This window comes from Solea senegalensis, linkage group LG7 (assembly GCF_019176455.1).
Source record: "Solea senegalensis isolate Sse05_10M linkage group LG7, IFAPA_SoseM_1, whole genome shotgun sequence".
Classification (NCBI taxonomy): Eukaryota; Metazoa; Chordata; class Actinopteri; order Pleuronectiformes; family Soleidae; genus Solea; species Solea senegalensis.
The window spans coordinates 17,969,614-17,990,049 of record NC_058027.1 but is presented as its reverse complement, the minus strand read 5'-3'; the positions used below and the strand labels follow the sequence as shown (position 1 = coordinate 17,990,049).

The following is a 20,436-nucleotide window of genomic DNA, read 5'->3' as shown; positions in this document are numbered from 1 at the left end:
TTAATTTGCTGCTGAGAACCTGGAGCTGAAACCAGTAAATGAAGAACACCGCTATATGTGCTCGTTTCAGGTATTTTAGCCTGTCGCCTGTTTTTCTGTTTATCTTATCATCAAGAAATGTTGTTGCATCCAACAGTGAATGGGAGCCAGAGACGGGGACATAGCGCTGCATGTCATCAGCATAACAGCAAAAATGGAGGTTAGGCTGCAGAATAACACATGAGAAGGAAAATGCGACAGACGGGACAGAGTCTAAGTTGGGGAAGCATCAGTGCAACAGGAAAAAAAAAGTTTACAAACTACTGAAATAACTGGTAAAAAAAAAAAAAATCAAAAGAACATCACTTATTTTCAACTTGAGCCATTCGTTGTAAAAAACAAGCACTTTTAGTGGACATAAAATAGATGCTCCATAGATTGCATTTTAGCCGTTGCTGCTGTGTCGCAGCTGACGAATATTACATTTGTCAAAACTAACTCGACTGACAAAGGAAGAGAAATTCGATCTGATTATCTGTGAATTTGTACAGTTGAAACGAAGTGGGCAGGACCTCATTAAATGAACAGCTTCATTTTGGACCCTAATTGGGATGTGATTAATATTTTTAACTGTGTAATTATAATGGATGAATATTCTTGATTATTTTTGTCTATAGATTAAACTGAGATTAATAGGCGAACTAATGTCTCAGGGCTTTTTAAATGGCTCCATGGGGTACGCTCATCAAAATTTAATGAGCTACTGAAACATTAATTGGAATTTGCTTATTATTACCTGTGGATACATCTGTCATGTAAAAACCTGAGCTTGTGCTGGTGGGTGCACACCTTAATTGCTCTTGATAATGTGTTTCAGTGTAATTTAGTATGAAAAGTGAAACGTCAGTGACGTGACTGTGATATAGATGCACCATTTAAATGTGCCACTTGCGCACATCCTAATATTTCCTCTGATTACAAAATCTTAATGTTACTATGCTTGGCTCCCTCATTGATCTCAGATTTTACAGTATTAATAAACTGTATACTGTGTTTGAGGTGAATGTTATAGTTAAGGTATAAGGTAAAGTATTTTTTGTGAGTGTCGATGTGCCTTTGAACATTGTGGATGGTAAAAATTGACTCGGAAGTCGAATTGTTTTGATCATCTTTTAGTATATCATAAATTGGAATTCAGCATTTTGGTTTAAATAGCTGACATTATGTCAGATTGGACTGTAACCAGTACTTATATTCACATCCAATTGATGTACTGACTGATTAAATTAACATAAAAGAATGAAATGAATGAATTTGTGTCCATTCAGATATTTACTGAACTATCACAGGCCACAAAGCAATTAGATTGTTGAGCCGGAACTAGTCAACAAAGGAGGCATTTGCTTTAAAATGGTTAATCAATGCACAAATTAACTCTTGAATCCTGACAATAATAATTCTTCTATAGACTGTTTAAGACACTGTCCTATTTGTCTCTGTCCCTGTTAAAGAAAACACAGCTTAACTTGAGGTGAATATTTGTTGCACTTTACTGAACCTCCTGCTCCTGAATCAGGAAAAGAACACTCAGGCAGTTTACTACTCATTATGATGTGAGTAGCTTGTAAATGCTGGAGGCTATATTGTGTCCTCAATTTAATCTTGCATGTTTATTTGTTTAAGTTCTTTGTTCTGGCCTCTTGAGTTTGGAATAAAGGTGCCACCCAAATATCTTTGGCACCTGTTCACCGTGACACCAACTGCAAGGACAAAAGAGTGACAGCAGAGGGCAGCATTTCATTGTCTCTTCTAGTTGGACCAGACATCATTTTGCTGTATCTCTGTATTTCAGTCTACTGTTCTGAGTAAGAGGAACTGTTTCTACTTATATGTATGAAAAGAGTAATTCAATTAATTTCAGTGAACAGAATTAAATATGACACCTGTTGTGCTATTAAATGTTAAAAGCTCTATAACAGTGTGTGCACTTGATTAATGTTGGTATACCATGGTAGTGATTGGTACAGCCATCATATATTAGAGGGTGTGTAACTCAAATGTTCCATTAATGGAAACGTTATTGAATTACCCTGATTATTCCACTGTATAAAAAACATGATTTAAGCTTATGACAGGTTTAACAGTTGGCTAAAATCTTTCACAGACAATTAATGGTCACTCATTGTTCCAGGCCCCACAGCAGCCCGCCACCTTCACAGACAATCAAATCCCCACTAGTTACATGACACACACACACACACACACACACATACACACACACACACTTACCCCTGCTCTCAAAGTCAGCCAACCTGTATCCAGTATGAACGTCTCTCAAAAACAATAAAAGACTTGCAGATTGTCATTGCCACTCACAGTCACACTGATGACACTGTAGCAGGGCCACGGCAGTGCCATCTCGACAGGAAAAGCAGGAACAGGGAAATGAAAGGGAATGGTGTTTATTCCCAGAGCTCAACCCCTCTGTCGGCCTGTCACTCTTCCTATGACCCTGAGGGAAGAAGCGGAAGGCATCCTGAGCTTCCTTCCTTCCATACCTGTTAAATCATTCATCATCCAACTGCCTGATTATTTTAAAAAGCTAACAAGGCTTTGGTTCTTGAGTGTGTCTGTCTGTGTGTGTGTGTGTGTGTGTGTGCGTGAGAGGGAGCGAGAGTGAATAAGAGAAAGGCATGGCTGGCGGTAGGATGCACCCTGTAGCTCTTACCCCCCCCTTTATCCCCTCATCCTCCATCTCTCATACACCCACTTCCCCTAACTCCTTGGCGCAGTGCAACATTCTTTTAGATTCCGTAAAACTTTTTTTGGGAGGGTGGGGGGGGGTGGGCACTCTTCTTCTATCATCATATGTTTTTCTCCTCTTTACCTCCACACTCCTCTTCTTGTATGTTTTGATTTGTCTGTGTGTGAATGTGTGCATGATCGCTTTGGCCTGTCTGAAGTGAGGGCTCAGTGCCATAGTTTGGGGGCAGAGGCTCTCTTGAATTGTCCTGGCAAATGGACGTGATATCAGCCCCCAGGTAGTGTGTATGTGAGTGTCTGTGTGTCTGTGTGGTAGTGGACACTCACTGACCACCCATAGATTTCCCATTTGCTTTCTGGCCTTGAAATGCAAATAGAATAACCTGACAAATTCCAGGGTCCACTCAAAAAGTGCATAATTCCACTGGGAGGACTGGAATCATACTGTACATGTGCAAATACCTACTGTATGCCCTGATCTATTTGTACTAAATCTTTACTGTTGTAATTAGTCATCATTCTCTTGTTAGTCAGTAGTGTCGGAGATTCTCTTAATTAAATGGTGCAGTGGCCAAGCCTGATATAGACACTACTATGCAAATGTTTTGTCAATAAAAGGCTGAAACAGGGAGCTTATCATCTTAGTTGTAATGATTAAACGTAATTGACTGCACACACAGTGTTGATCTTGTTAGTTTTACCAAAGTTCTCTTTGCTGTCAGTCAGACTTCTTGTCTCGGACAACGTCAGATCCTTTGTAGATTGGTTCTTGTGCTTTATTGTTAATTATTATGATGTCTGATGATGATGACTGGAAAAAATATTGTTTTAAAACATGAACATACATTTTATTTCATCACAGCAAAATAATCATTGGTCTGTACAGTATATTTATGGTTAACATTGAGCAGGGGCCCCAATGTTAATAACTTGATAATAAATAACTTGATTATAGGCAGTAGAATTAAGATGTCATAGGGTAAGGTAATTGTTTTGTCTTCAGGAATGAGTGTATTCATGATCACAAGTTGTGTTAGAGAATAAATACAGCACATATAAAGACATTGCTAAATTATATAAAATAATGCTGTGAAAATTGTCTTAATTTCCTAAGCTACCTATGGTTTTTAGCCAATCAGACATCTGCTGTGCTAAATAACTAAATTACTTACTTACTTACTAAATGATAAAATCTACTGTATATTTGGGCAAGCGTTAAAAACGTAATCATTTTTCTCCTTTGTTTTCAATTTAATCCAATGTTACTCTTTGCAGCAACAGGTGAATGTGAACATGCAGTTTTTTTGCTCCCGACCTCCTCCTCCTTCACCAACATGCTGCCACTCTCTTTCTTCTTTTTTTTCTTTCTCTTTGCTCTCTGTCTTATGCAGACCCTGTATTTTCTCTGCACTCCATTCACTTGCTCCTCACTCTTTCCTTCACCTTGAAACTGACACTGCCTCACCTTCACTGTTTTTCTTTTATTGTCTCCTTTGAGAGACCTTGTCATCGTTCATCTCCCCTGTTCTCTCTCTTGTGGACTCACTTCCTCTTATGCTTTATGCTCCCTGTTTCCTTCTTCCTTCTTTTTCTTCTCTTTGTCTCTCTCTCTCTCTCTCTCTCTCGGCTGTTCTTTTTCTCTCCTGCAGTCTCCAGTGACCTCACAGACCACCAGGCAGTGTTCTTTGACCCCGGCCAAAATGGTACCATCTCCCTCTCCCACTCCTTCCAGCCCTGCCCTCCAGACTTCCTCCTCTTCCTCTTCTTCTTCCTCCTCCTCCTGTCCTGCGCTCCGCCCAGTGAGACTTGCTTTTTGTCCTCTGCCTCCAAAGCTTTAAGAAAAAAATGATGTCAAGATATATTGTCATGCCTTGGTTATTTTCTGAGAATAATGGGAATAATATCCCAGATTCCTGCCACCTGAAAATAACACTACAGGTTGACTGATATGGGTTTTTCTATTGCACATGAGAAATACTGTATATGATGCATTTTTGTTATTTTAAGTAATTATCAGCTGATAAATGAATTATTAATCAACTGACGCCAATTATGAATGCTTAAATTTGAACTCTCCTGACTATACATAAAGATCTGGGAGGCTCTGATTGGGTTCAGCGTGTCCTATCAAGACTTTCAGTGTGTGCAGAGCACTGTTATGACACACAGCTGAAAATCACTGCAGATTTAATACAGTATCTTTGCTTGTATTTGTATTTATCAGTGGGCAAACCAGGATCTTTCTTTGTAACAGAAAATATACTGTGACTGTTTGGTGTTCCTTGTTCACGTTGTGTTAGAAACCCTCTCTACCTCCTGAGCCACAGTCGCCCTAATGTATGTGGCTTAAGAGTGACCAAACCCGCATCATTTACAGCTGCATTTAGAACTGTGTGGTTAATGATTTTATCACATAAGATGCATTTTATTTAAGTGTGAAGAAGAGACCCTGGGAAGTCCGAAAGAGAGTCATGAGGCTTTCAGCTTTAGAGATCGCTAGTTGTGATTTATGTGTCATCGTCATCCAAAACACATTGAGTCGGTAGCTTGAAACTTCAAGTCCGGTTGGTAGCGACTCAGTGTGTTTTTATGAAAAACATGCCACACTAAAATGTCTTGATAAGATGATTGAAGCTTCTTTTAGGTATGCATTTATTATGAAATGTCTGTATAGTATCTTGTCATTCCCAGCCACTCTCTTGTCACCACCTTCCTCTTCTCCTCCTTGTCTGCTAAGCAATGTCCACTGAAGTCAGGACACCAGATGTGACAGGAGTGCTGTGGCGCCTGCCTCCTGTTCTCTGTGGCCTTGCTGTGAGCGAAGCGTCACGTCCTGTTTATCTCTCTGTCTCTTCTTTGCTCTCCCAGAAGGGCCCTGTGGCACCGGCCATTGCTGTGACGGCTCCGCAGCAGACCCCCGTGGTTATGGCCCCCCAGACCCCAGCCCAGGCTGCCTCCCAGCCAGTGCAGCCTGCACAGACAGGCATTGCGGCATCCCCTGCAGCCTCTATTGTGTCCCAGGTCCGTTCTCTCTCTCTCTCTCTCTCACCCTCCTCCACCTCCCGCTCTCCACAGCTCAGGGGTGTGGGTACTGTCACAGCTGCCAGCAGGCTGTTTGTGTCACAAGCTCAGCTCTCCAGATCCACAGCCTCACACAACTGTCTGTGGACAAATGTCCTCACAACTTAACATTCTTCCACTCACACGAGTGCATGCTAACCCACAGACATTAAGATGTGGACGTAAAGACACAAATTCATCATGTTCACAGTCAGAAACATGGACATACACCCATAAATACAGGTACAAGATATTAAAATGCACACTGAGCTTCACAACCAAGTAGGTGAGATCTTATAGAGGCTACAGTTAGTTGCCATTGGCAGGTTTAATGGACAGATGCTATGATTTATGTGACTGCAATGATTACATGGCAACAAGTGTGCACTGTGAACAGATGCTCTTCAGCTCCATCAGTCCAATCATTTTGTTCTCTTATGTTTATGCACTTTAAGTATTTGTTAAGAAAATACAGCATTGATGGAGTTAGAGCATTGTTTTTGGCTTTATTTTATTCTCATAGGAAATGCAGGAAAATGTGAAGAAGTGCAAGAATTTCCTGGCCACACTAATCAAGCTGGCGTCTCACAATTCTCCGTCCCCCGAGACATCGAAGAATGTCAAGGCTCTGGTTCAAGACCTGCTGGTGAGCTTCGAAAACCAACCAAACAAGAAACATATTATATTCATATTCAGTAAACATCACAGATTTGTATTCAGGTAAATGTGTGAACAGTTGCACAACAACACTATTCCTGAAACATCTAAATGTGTGTTCTCCTTATCTTAGCTGTTTGCACTCAGTGATGTCAAATTGTGTGACTTCAGTGGTTTAATGCATTTAATATTTTAAACCTCTAGATGGCAGCATGCAACTTTTCCAATTTTCTCTTTTTTTGTCTATCATGAATTTTCAATATGCAGAGCTATTATTCATGAGTGGAGCCCAGATGGCAGATGAGTAGCCGATCATCTGCACCAGTCATGGGGTTTCATGTCTCTGTGTTCAGTGTGTGTTTCACTAACCATGTTAATACTTTCCCCTTCACCACCAAACAGGATGCTAAGATTGAACCGGAAGAGTTCACCAGCCGACTGCAGGCCGAGCTCAAGTCATCTCCACAGCCTTACCTGGTGCCCTTCCTCAAGGTGGGCTTCTTGCTTTAAAGACCTTTCTCCCTGTGATCCACACCCACCTGGCTTCTTAAGCTGCCCCTCTCAAATATTTCCCTGATGCCCGTAAAAACACACACCTCTGATATGACCTCTGCCCCCACAAAATGGAGTGTCACAGGTGCCTGACTGCCCAACCCAGCTCCAAACACATACAGTCATGCAGTGTTAGGCTGCTTAAGTCAAAAGTCTGTCTTTTTGTATATTTTGTACGGAACCTGAAGGCATCAAAAGTAAAGTTTTATATTTTCTGAGCAGTGTACTTTTAAACATCATCTGCTCTACCTGTCTCTGCTGTTGTGAAATGACTATGGAGGCTTTGCAGAACTTGTCAATTAGCGAACACCAGAACAGGCCACATGTACAGCAGCGCACACGCATTCAACTCGCCTACATATTTTCCTGAGTCCTCTGTGCGTTACACGCCGCAAGCTGTGTGACTTCTGCTGACCTCAGCGTCTACCGTAAAGCACATATTGAAAGTGCAACCAAATTTGTGCACGACCGTACATGACACCTTTCAATCCCCGTGGCAAACCCTCGATGGAATATCAAAGTGAGGAAGGAAATATTCTGTACCACCTGTTAAACAGTGTGTTGTCGTTTGTGTTCTCCCTCTTATTTTGCGCATTCATCGATACTAGATCACAACAAGTCCTTGCCATTTGCTGTGTGTTCGTCCCCCGACGATCTGATAACAAATCCCATGATTCCACGCTGCTTCAGGAAGTCATCAAACTAGGTCTCCTTCTATTGTTTAGATTGAGAGACCCCAGTGGCAAAACTAACACATACGGTGTGTTTTATGTATGAAGTATACATATTACACACACCATATGTAAATGATCTAGAAATGAAGTTTAAGGGTAGAATCATACTTTTTCCAGTTTATAAATCCAAAAAAAAGAAATGGACAAGCATCTGTGGCCATGCCTTTGTAATAACATAACACAGACTTAGCCAGTGACCACAACACTGTTTGCTTCTGCAGCTGTGTTTGGTGTTTTCTCATGCATGTCTGTTTTGCTCTATGACTATAAACTCTGGCTTCTCTCTCCCTGTCAACAGAAGAGCCTCCCGGCCTTGAGGCTGTCTTTGCTGAATAGTCAGCACTCCCTGACCCCGCAGCAGGGAGTCAAACCAGCACCCGGTGGTGTCCCTCCTGCCATCGTGACTGGTCCAGCTGTCCACATACGCCACACTAACAGCGTCAGCACCACTCCGGGTGCCAGTGTGCTACCCACCGGGACGCATGGACATGCAGCTGCCATGGTATGTATGGAAGGGTCCCGCTGGAACAGACCCCAGTGTGGCCACTTGTACCACATTAAATACTGTCAATGTGAAGGAGACTATTTTATTTAATCACAAGATCTAATTGAATTAAAGAGTGACTTATATTCGTCAATAATTCCAGTAAAGTACAGAAAAGAACATACAAAATATAGCTGTGTCTCATTTGATTTACTGTTCCTAGGTAGAATCACACCAAGCTTACACTCACTGTGGATCTGCACTCCCAAAAAGAAAAAGAGACGAATGGGACACACACACTCATGCAGAAATACTTTTTGTCCTCAAAAAAAGGGGAAAATCTTGCTAAGTACTTTAATGAGACACAGACACACATAAGCCCTTGACATATTCTCATCTTGGAGATGCTCAGTTTCACTAAACTATGCCACTGGCCTCTGCTCAAGTCCATTGATCAAAGCGGACGGTGGTCAAGCACTTGGCTCAAAGGCATCTTGATTATAATTGTTCACTCATGTTCACAATGCGATCGTCGATTAGAAAAACTGCACTACACTAAACTGTATAACTAAGAAGTGAGAAACAGAGGAATAACAAATGCAATCAATGTTTTCAGTTCAAAAATCATTAAAACCCATGAACAAAACAGAAAGCAGAAAAGCAGAAAGAAATGTTGTGGTTTGATCAAAATTGTTAGAAAATGGGTAACCAAATAGAGGCTCGTAGGCGAGCATCACTAAGGAGGCTAGAGCTGAAGTAAGACCTGGTAATGGTCAGGCTCCAGCACTGGACACTTACCAGCCTCACCTGTCGCACCCACATTACCGTGGGTGTCTGTGTGTGTCACAGTTCAGAATCACAGGTTAACTCGCAGCACAATACGTGATACAATGCCCCTGATAATGATAACATGTCAAGACAGTGAAACGGCCAGAGCGGAGTCTGATTGTCCTATTCCCAGAGGTTAATATGAGTCGTATGTACGTGTATGTTGAGTGCATAATTCATAAACAGAAACATTCATTCACCGTCTACCGTTTTATCCTGCATCTATCGCTGCTGGTGCCAATCCCTGCTGACATAGGGCAAAAGGCGGACTATTTAGATTTTTCAGTTAACCGCCGCATGTTTTTGGACATGTGGGAGGAAACTGGAGAACCCGGAGAAAACCCACACACACACACACACACACACACACACACACACACACACACAGGGAGAACATGCACACAGAAAGGCTCGAACCGGGACACAAACCAGAAACCTTCGTGCTGTGAGGCAACAGTGCTAGCCATGTGCTAAATATTGCTGTATCAATATTTGTCCCACCCCTAGGCTGTGTATGCTCCCTGTGTGTGTGTGTATGTGTGTGTGCGTGTGTGTGTGTGCGTGCGTGCACACTGAACATCATGTGACAACCCTGTGTCGGGTTCAAGTGCGGTCAGACTCAGGTTGGTCTGCTTCAGACACGGGTGGGCGAGCTGAGGCTACTCTTTTACATTTCCTCTCTGCCACTCTGTCTAATTAGTCTCACTTTTGCCCCTCCTTCCTTCTCTCCATCCCAATTGTCTTTCTCAGGTTCCCTCTTTTGCTTTTTCTGTCCCCTTGCCCTCACTTCACTGCTCTCCACATCTCTCCAACAGCTTCTCCCACTCACTCTCACATCTCATCTCCCTCCCTCTCTCTCTCTCTCTCTCCCCCCTCTTCACTGCTGTTAACCGTGGAAAGGGTGAAGTGAGGTAACTAGGTCAGCCCCAGGTCAATTTTAAAGCAATGGGGCGGCCGCAGTCTATGACCAGAAAATGCCGCTGGTCTCTCTCTTTCTTTCTTACGCACACACACACACACACACACATGAACACATACCAGCATAAGCTACCACACAAGACATCAGTAAATGATCGCTCCTGGCACATTTTTGAAACTAGACAGCTACATCACTGTATTAGGCCTAAAAAAAGATCTTATGTTATCAGTACTGTACTGTAGAGCTGTATTATTTAAGGTTTCCTCTATAATTACACTAACCTCACTATAGGATACAACACTGCAGATGTTTTTGTAAACAGTTTAAAGTACAAGAAAATAGAAAATCTAATATTATTTTGGATAAGCAATGTCTTGCCGAAGAACACGTTATACAATAATCTGGTTAAAAACTAAATGACAGTGGCCCTTACACATCCTCAGGGTAAATTATATATGGGATTAATGGACATGATATAACAATGGATGAATTGGGAGAGTTGTAAGTAGACCTTAATGCAGGGGTGTCAAACATATGGCTCGTGGGCTAGAACCGCCCCCACAAGAAAAATTCAAATTATGATTAGAATCTAATCATAATGTGAAATACTGTATTTTTCAGCTCCAGATACCTGTGATTAAATGTTGTGTCCTGTTGTTAGTGCTGCAACGATTATTCGATTAATGAATTATTACTTCTTAGTAATTATTATTTATTAGTTAATCATAACTAATTAATTTAATTGTCAACCATCTTGATTTCAAGATTGATTAATCTTTTTCTGGGTTCTTTGCTCCATATAAAAAAAGAAATCATTAAAACTGAATCATTTTGGTTTGTGGACGAAACAAGACATTTGAGAACATCAATTCCAGGTTTAAAAGCAAAAACAAAACACTGATCAACATTTTTTTCCCTGACATTTATATATGGACCAACATGTTTTCAGTGACCAGTTACATAAGCCCTGACACATATACTCTATATACATTACCACATTAACAAAGTGAGTGTGATCACTTTGGAGCGACAGAGGTGATTGGCAGCAGCTTCTTCAGTCAGACATGTACATCATCAGTTCACAGCACAAGCAAACATGGCTTTACTACATATGGAAGTGCTGCTCTTTGACAAACCTTCCAAACAGTAATTAAAACATCTTGCATTTAATTTCACTCTTAAGAATAACGTGTCACAAAAAAAGAGAGGGTTTAGTTTTTATTCTCTTTCATTTACCACTAGAATCCTAAACTTCCTTACCTGTTATCCCCCCCCCTCTCTCTCTCTCTCAACTGTGTCATCAGGTGGCCAGAGGTGCTTGCTATCTCTGCCTGTGCTGAATGTATTCTTCCCTCTTCCCCTGCTATTCTCACAGGCCCCTGCAGTGGATCTCTGGGAAAAATGGCCTCTGTCTTTTTTTCCGTAGCTTGAACAGTAATATAGCATGTGTCAGGGAATGGAAAACAAGGCTGAAAAATATGCAGCAAGAAGCAAACTGGTACAAATGGATGGCTGAGCCCGAGGCTCAGCCAGTGGCTGCTACCAGGGAAGGAAGTGACTCTAATAGCCCAGCACAGCCCCTCACCCCCCTCTGCTTCTTCTTCTTCTTCTTCTACTTATACTTCTTCAACTAAACTACTTTTTCACGTCAGTCTTGACTTCTTATTGCCTTTGTCTTATCTGAAAATGCACACAAATGTAGGTCACACACGGTGACAGAAATTCATCCCCGTTGTGCATTTAAATTGATATCCACATTGTCAGTACAGTGTGCGAGGATATCCAATGTAGAATTCATCATCCCCGCATTTATTCAGCATCTAATTCTGCTATCTATCCCTCCTATTATTATTATGCTACAGTGAAGAATAAAAAAGCGTAAAAGCGTAGTTGCTCTTGACAAGGTTGTCCCCGCATCACAAACTGACAAAAGTTAGTTTTTCCTTGAACAAATTTCTCTTGGGGATTGTGCAAGAACTCAGCCAGTCATGAAATTCTCGAGCAGACGGGCAATTTCATACTTTTTTAATCTCCCCTCATACACTGTCGAATTGTGTCTTTCTTTGAAATGCTTTATTAAAGTAGACAATCTATGTTTGTTTGTTTGTTTGTTTATTTATTTGTTTATTTATTTCATTTCCCTGCTTCCTTAGGGTGTTAAGACAGCGAGTGCTGTTGGTGGCCAGGTGCGGATGCCTGTGGTGATCACACAGTCTGTCAGAACACAAGGTAGGACATCTGCAGGCCTTGCCAGCACTTTTGATTGAGTCTCCTGAAATCAGTTACATGTACACTATTTGTTTAAGGCACTCATGTCTTTTATTGTGCAGAAAATTGAACGGTTCAATCCAGGTTCAGAGAAAAGACAAAACCAAGGCAGGGAGATTTGGTCCATTTTTGTCCTGTATCTGGTCTGAATTTCTTCATTTTTCAGTGAGAGATATTTCAAAACTTTACATACTAAGCCTGATGTTGTGGTTGAATAAATGAGCTAATGAAACGGGTCCAAGAGAAGATAACCAAGAGTGCATCTCTAACTGTCTACTCAGGAGGCTGTGAGATGTGCAAACAGTCAGGAGCCACAGAGAACAGGTTGTTTTTACCCCCCCTGTCTGGTTATGAAGCCTGCTCAAACATTTGTGCTGCTGCTTACTCACACTGATTCACAAACACTCTTCCCACAGAAGCCCACAAATATCGCCCCAACACCAACCGGTCGTAACACTCCCCAAAGAGAGCTGTGCTCTCAGGTGGTGTGCGTATGTAGTGTCTGCATGTTTTTGTACCTGTGTGTGTGTGTGTGTGTGTGTGTGTGTATGATCGGCGGTGCATACAAATTTGATCTTCCCCCTTCACGAAGATCGCCTGCAGTGCAGAATCTGTAGGTTGTTTTATGCCCATAAATTGGAATGCGGGGATAGTTCTAAAAATACTTTTCTTTGCCTCTTGGCGAGGAACATGCCTGTTAAAATCAAGTTTAAATTCTCTCTGGCAGTCCTTGTGCCTCTCTGGAAAATGTGTCTCAGAGCAGGATGCGGTTTAGGAGTGTAAGGAGAGCTGGTAAAGCACAGTGATATTGACAGAGCAATGCTCTCCGCACCAATCTGGGGAGAGTGACAGTACCACTTCCCCCCCGAAAAAAAAACATTTTGAGCCTGTGAGGAAAACGGAGACAGTTGAAAGTAGTCGTCAGACAGGAGGATGTTTGACACTGACAGAAAGGGACACTTCAGTGATAACATTACTGCTTTCCCTGTTTTGTTTAATGTTTTCCTTTTTCTGTTTTGTTGTTATCTTACCTTAACAGGCATAATGGGGAAGGGAGCTGTTATCCAAGCAGGGAAAAGCCCCATGGGCTTGGCTGTTCAGGTCTCTGGGAATCAGAAAAACAAGCTCAACGACCCCGGAGGAGGCTCTTTCAGGTACAGGAGACCAGTCATTCAGTATCAAGCACCTGTTGTTCCTAGGAGTCATCACATGGGGGCAGCATTTCACTAAGATGCCTTGTATGACTACAGGCTACACTCTCAGCTAAGGCTGTGAGTGTTTATCCCAGTTGCTTGCCTGGTCACCTGGCTGCCTGCCTGCCTGGCTGGTTGATCGGTGGTCTTTTCTTTCTGCGTCCACCACATAGCAACACAGGACCAGCCAATAGATCCCCCCCCTCACAATTGCCCTCCTTGTGTTAGTGTCACAACTCATCGACAGGATTAGAAATGAGCAAAATCTTAATTTAGAAATAAGTTAATTGTGTCCAGATGGCTGGGAATTCTGGATGCGGTTCTGAAAATACCTTTTTGGTTAAGTCAACCATACGGTATTTAGCCTGCAGCCTCGCTCTCTCGCTCTTTCTCTCTTTCTCCCCCCTCTCTCTCTCCCTTGGTTATGTCTCAGCTTCAGCTGGGCTTTTGTCTCAAAACATGAAAGGTTTGTTGCCCACATGCTGGCCTTTGTGGTCCATGTTTTGTATTTTTGTGTACATGCTCGTGTGTATGTTGTGTGATGGTTCCATATAAGCCTCTGTTCATCTGTGTTTGTGTCCCAGCGCTTGGGTGCACATGAACATGCAGTGTTATGTGATGTCCTAAGATTGTATATATATATACATATATATATATATATATATGTACACTGTACGTGCACTGACGGCAGGAGCTGGGTTTTGTGATTTCGCCCATGAGACCGTGCGAAGGCAAGAAGAGTTTAGGTCACATGGGCCAACGGGTTCATTGTAATGGCCTCCATCTCCTCAGGGGAAAGGCAATGCCAGGGGCTCTGATTGATAAACCAATAAATCTTTAGCTGCGTTGGTAATTAAGCTGTCAGGCTTGCTTGTTACTGCCGACCTTTTTCCCCCTGCAGTGATCACAGTGGCCCTCATCACACACAATCTCGCTGGTTTCAATATAAACCCAATAACGCACAGCACCACTGTCACAGGAAAAGCATTGCAACCATGTGGTACTTAATGGGGTTTACCTGGTCTGCACTTGTGTGTTGAACAAGCCACTTCACTTAAGTCAAATATGTGGTTGAACTTGATATTGATATTATTTAATGTATAATGAGAGATACATTTTCACCGTGGGTTAAACACCACTACTTTATTATTATTTCTATTTTTAGTATACACTTCTATCAGAGCGAACAGCACGAAGGTTTTAGCTGGACCTTTGGTGGTTGCTGGCGTCTGAAACGTCTTCGTTTCTTCTACTTCCTGCGCTGCTTATGGTTTGCTGTTGTTTTTCTATCCCGAGGATATAAACATGTTGGAACAGAGTTCAGTTTTAGAAGGGGATGTGTTGGATGCTATTACAAAACACATTTTTGAAAGTACCAGGCCCATATTGGTAAGTCGAGGCTGATTTTAGTTATGAAATATCCTTGTTGACCAAATGTTGAGAAGTTCTTGACCAGAAACGAAGTTTAAGATACAAAGAAAGAGAAACTATTGCAAAATGATCAAGTGAATATAAGCAAGAAAGAAAAAAGAAAAAATAACTCCACGGGCGGGCCTGGTCAGTCAGCCTCCATCAGAGTCTCCCACCCAGCCTGCACTGTGCATGTTCAACTGTAGTTTGGGACTGATATGTGTGTGTGTGTGTGGCTGTCACTCTGAGCCACTGGTCCCAGCAGGCCAGCTGTAGCACAAACACACACATACACACTGCAGGGCTTGTGGGGTTTCCAGTGCAGCTACAGCCATCTGTGTAAGTGCTTGTGTCAGTGTGTGTGTGTGTTTGTGTGTGTGTGTGTGTTTGTGTGTGTGTGTGTGTGTGTGCGTGTGTGTGTGTGAAGTTTACAGTACAGAGTGAAAGCAGCTGTCTCTGATGCCCCCTCCTTTCCTCATTTCTCTGTAAACACTCAACATCCGCTGTAATCACAGGCGAGCCAGTCGAGGCCCTCAGCCCTCTGCCAACCTCTGAGCTCAGCCTCGGCCCCTCGAATCCAGCCCTGTCCTGCGTGGTGGACACAAATCTGCGCACATAAACACACACACACACACACACCCAGCACTTGCATATTCATAGGCAAACGCACTGTACATGTACTATAAGGAACAAAAATAGTTAGTCAAAGTGGATGATAAAAGTTAACCAGCTTTTTTCCACCATTTACCAGCAAAGTGAAATTATTCTGTGTGGTTGAATCCATTGTTGCTCTGTAAATTGCTATGTGATGTGACTTGAAGACATGGCAGCCACAAAATTATGGCTATAATATAGAGTATGTTCCGAATAGGCTGCAGTGCTACGATAAAACTGAAGATGAAGAAGAAGGAGGATGGAATCGCCTCAATGGTAAATAGGAATGGCAGAAATGTTAATGTGGTGTTAATAATGGCCACATCAAAGCCCGTGCCTTCATCGGCAAGAACATCAGCTGCCTCACACCCAGGCAGTTGTCTTTTAAATTATTAATATATACATTGAATTTATAATGTTTTACGAGGTTATTGACCCCAGTGCTGCCATCCGTTTTGTTCCTGAGCACATAATCCCATCAGGTGCCCAGTGAACCCCAGGCTGCTCTGTGGAAAGCTTTATTGGTCCATGTTTTCTTGTGTGGGCACAACATGCCTGCACAGGCCTGAGTGTGAGTGTGAAGGAGATTAATCAAGTCCCTCCCACCTGGGTAAAGAGACCTTTACCCATAGGGATGTGGCGATTGTGATGGTGTACACTAGAGCTCTGGATATACCTGCACCTATCCACATGTTCACACATAATCTATAAATGGTAAGCGGAGGCCTCCCACCACCTGAGGCGTGCCCTCACTAAGACACAAGCTTGATATGAAAAAGACATGCATATGTATTCCTGTGACTGCCGGCTCCCATGTCCTCAGGCCAACCCAATCCACTGCTCATTTGCGTCTGAGGAAGCTAATTACATCTCTGCTTTATTAGTGCAGAGGTATAGTCAGAAGGGTTTTGCATTTCATATCTCATTCCCTCCTTTTAATGTCAGACCTGTTGTCGGCTCTGATTTGATGTGAGCGATATTCCGCCCTTCAAAGAAAAAGAAGTTATGACTCTTAATTTTCTTCTTGGATAACTGTTAATGTTTTATGGCTCCGTGCATTTGTCCCTACTGTTCATAACATCTCAGACTAAAGTACTTTCTGAATACCTATACATCCAGACTGGCAAAAAGGACGCAACGTTTAGTTTTGTCCCAGGAATTGAGTTGTAGCCATGCCAATCAATGTAAATAATATGCCTAGAATTTAATACACTGACGCTCATGTTTCGTATTTTAAAAAAAAACTCTTTTGGTGTTTCAGTGCCTCCAGCAACAAGCTCTTGCCCTCTGGCAGATCATATAAAGTCGCCCACTGTAAACCCAACCTTTTCAAAAATTAATTGTACCTATTTCCATCAAATTTTATACCGTGCTGGTTGAGGACTCATGGTATTTTTACCACAGGCAATGTGCAATGCACAATATTTGTACGTGCAAAAGTGCAGCATGAGTCAAAGACAAATTTCCCCCTCAGGGACAATAAGATTTTTTGTGTCGTGTCGTATCGTATTATATTTTCCATCCATTTCTCATCTCATCGCCTATGTCAAATCTCGGGAATATCCTCAAAGAATATCTTCAAATTTGTCACAAAAGTTTTCTTAGACCCAAGTATGAGCTAATTAGAATTTTATGGTGAAAGACCAAAACATGTGTTTGACCTTAACTCAAGAATGAATTTGCTAATTATGGCAAACTACAGTTAATATTGTGCATTAAGTCAGAACATGTAACCCGATTACCCCCTGAGAATATTTTTATTCAGATCATCTAAGATAACCTGCATTGGTCAGCTGTAATAGATCTGTCCAAAAAGAACATGTTGAGTGTTTGTTGTCTCTCAAACCGAGAGATAAGCACATTCTTTTTTGAGGTTCTCAGACTCTTCTCATTGTGTTTGAGTAAAGTAAAACCATGTGATGTTCCATTTGCTCCACCAAAATAGGAATGTTTTATTTTATGGTCATTTTTAAGGCCTTTCTGTTCTTTGCACAGCTCCAATACTGTATTACATACAGATGACTACTGGTGATATTGCATAATGCTTTAGTTTTAAGGGATCTTGTGTAATCAATCATCTACATTAGCCACGCAGACAGTTTTAAGCTGTGGAAGTTGCAGCTACTTTTTTGCCTGAGTGAACATGGCCTCGGGCATGTTTCCTTTCAAGACACTTCAAGTTATCCACAAGGACGTGATGACGAAAGTTGCACAGCCTGAGGTGCAGCAGGGTGCAGGGTATAATCCTATATATCCATGCTTGTGTTGTTGTGGAGATCCTCTTATGTGAAGGCAAGTCATAATTAGACTGAAGAGAGGAGGAAAACAGGGGAGAAGGTCGAGGTGTGCGAGGTTCAGGGAGCTGCTCTAATCGTCTTTGTCAACCTCCTGCCGTGATGTCAGCTTTCATATCGGCTTTCTGTGGCAGCACCAAGGAGCAGGAGGACCTCGGCACAGTGGAGATGGCTGATGGTGTGTGCCAGCTCTCGGGCAGAACTCAGGGCCCCGCACTGCGCACACACACGCATACATACACGAAAGCAAACACAACACGTGCACATGACATCTGTCGCAACCAACAACAGTGGCGTGGACGTAAATGACTATGGAGGTGAGCCAGTGAGTGGCGAGAGGCCACTCTGTGTGTGTTCTGTGGTTCTTTGTTCCCTCTGTCAAAGCCACTCAGAAAATCTGCTGCTTGCTCTGGGCCAGTCCTGTAAGCACAACACATCACTGCTCTGCTAATTCAGGCCAGAATCCGAGTCATTACTTGCCAAGTACAATAATTGTGAAGGAATTTGTCTTTGTGACAGCTCACAAAGAAAGTTACTCCCTTTTTTGAAAGGGTGTGGGGACCTTGTTGACTGAAATGATCTGCATGTTTACCTCTTATATTCCTTTGCTCATATGAATGATATGGAAACCAGCGTTATATCTGGGAGAAATGACCAGAACCTCAAGGGAATTATACATTGCAGTGTGTCTAAGTAGGTTGTAAATAGCATTTGCTGACATTAGAGTATAGCTAGATTCATCACAGCTCAGTGCCAATCCTCAGGAGCTTCCTTGCCAAGCTAGACCCCGTCCTAATGCTCTTCATCTCCCTGCCTCTTTGATTGTTGACACAAACAGGCCCTGGAATGGGAATTCTGTGCCATTATGACCTAACCAATCAACAGTTTAATCCAAGAAAATACTCATGAATAAAACACTATACGCAACACGTATTCTTAAGGAATATACATTATGATAATATTAGGACTAGAACGTGAATACTGAGTCCATCACAGGGCCACAGAGACAAAAAACCATCCACTCTCACACCTACAGTCAATTTGGAGTGTACAATTTGCCTAATCCCTAAATCTGCATGTTTTTGGACTGTGGGAGGAAACCGGAGAACCCTGGAGAAAACCTACGCACACACAGGGAGAACATGCAGAAAGTTGCTCTGACTGGGTCACAAACCCTGGTCTTCTTTCTGCAAAGGCATGAATGAATATATAGTTAGTTACACACATCACAGTTGATAAATACGTAAATAAAATCAATAACTACTACACTTGGACCGTTCTATTGTAGGAATACAGTATTTTCATTTGACCTATTTTGCTCACAACCCATCTTTGATGTTTCAGGGACGATGATGACATTAATGATGTGGCCTCCATGGCTGGGGTGAATCTGAACGAGGAGAGTGCGAGAATACTCGCCACCAACTCAGACCTGGTGGGAACGCATATACGCTCGTGTAAGGACGAGGCCTTTCTTCATCCGGGATTGCTACACCGACGAATTCTGGAAGCAGGTATGGCATTATGTAATGTACAGCGCGTGCACTGCCAGTTTTGTCATTTGAAGAGTTCGATATTCCTAGCTGCGTTTAGGAAATGCTGTTCCCTTGGAAGACAATGTGGTACTTGCAGCAGCAGCAGCAGGAAGAATCTTGATGTCATCTCAATTTACCCTCGTCCTCCATTTTTAAAAAAAAACAAAAACAAAAAAACAATCCACAGTTGGGGGCATCTGTTGTCTCTTGTGTCAGGAACATGTTGTGTCTGTGTTTATAGTGTGTTTCTTGTTTGGCCTTGGTTTAAATTTGATAAGGCCTAACAATTCTTTCACCACCTTTAATGAATTCTTCGGTGGCTGTCTGAATTCACTGGACCCCAGGCGCACACATAAATACTTTATGGGTTTGTCTTTTGAAGGCTGGCTGTCAGATTGTCCTCTGGACTAAAGGGACTGAGTTTAGAAGGATGAGACTTGGCGAGAAGATTTCTTTTTAGTAGATCTTGACACTGCACACAGTGCTGCATGTGCCCATCTATACAGACACAGAAAACTTGTTTTCCTTCTCCCCCCCCCACACACACACATCACTACCAGCAGTCAAATTTATTACTTGAAATATACTCCCAGCTCTGGCTGCACAGTATAACCTGTGGAACTATATATTGAGGGTGATTACTCTAAAGTAACCAGCACCTAACATTTTGTTCCTGTGTAGCTAATGAAAAAACACACAGAGTAATTCCACTTCCATGGGGAGTCTGCCGCCGAGATCTTGTTTTTATCTCAATTAAAGTATCTTTAGTGCAGCACAGAGACCTGCAGGTCATGTTTTGTTATGTGGACTCTTAGCATGGTTGTTATCCCGTCACCTTGGGGTAGAGGGGATGTTAAAAGATATGAATTTATCCTCAGGGGTGCACACAGCATGACGCAGGGCAGGAGGCTAGGGCTCCCCCTGCTGGGGAAGTGGCAGGTATGCAGCTTTGTTGTGTCAGTGATTGGCCTCTCCATGCTCCCAGATGACAGCAGTCGGAGGGAGGCTCCCTCGCCCTGCCACCTCCACTCTATCAGAAAGTCTCAGCTGCTCCTCTTATCAGTTTCACTGGACCTGCATATTTTTCCCTTGACCTCAGGTAGCAC

General features: G+C 42.4%; 1 protein-coding gene across 4 annotated transcripts in view; it reads left to right on the top strand.

Moving 5' to 3' along the window:
* LOC122772307 (transcription initiation factor TFIID subunit 4-like) overlaps positions 1-20,436 on the top strand; it is a 75,670-nt gene that overhangs the window by 5,784 nt on the left and 49,450 nt on the right. Inside the window, exons 3-10 of one of the 4 annotated variants that reach the window (XM_044030240.1) lie at positions 4,392-4,445; positions 5,611-5,763; positions 6,326-6,448; positions 6,862-6,951; positions 8,044-8,247; positions 12,130-12,205; positions 13,284-13,398; positions 19,140-19,309. In XM_044030240.1, the coding sequence (XP_043886175.1) occupies positions 4,392-4,445; positions 5,611-5,763; positions 6,326-6,448; positions 6,862-6,951; positions 8,044-8,247; positions 12,130-12,205; positions 13,284-13,398; positions 19,140-19,309 (985 nt within the window). Of the gene's footprint in view, positions 1-4,391; positions 4,542-5,610; positions 5,764-6,325; positions 6,449-6,861; positions 6,952-8,043; positions 8,248-12,129; positions 12,206-13,283; positions 13,399-19,139; positions 19,310-20,436 lie in introns of all 4 variants that reach the window. The other 3 variants (XM_044030239.1, XM_044030242.1, XM_044030241.1) reach the window with 3 other exon arrangements.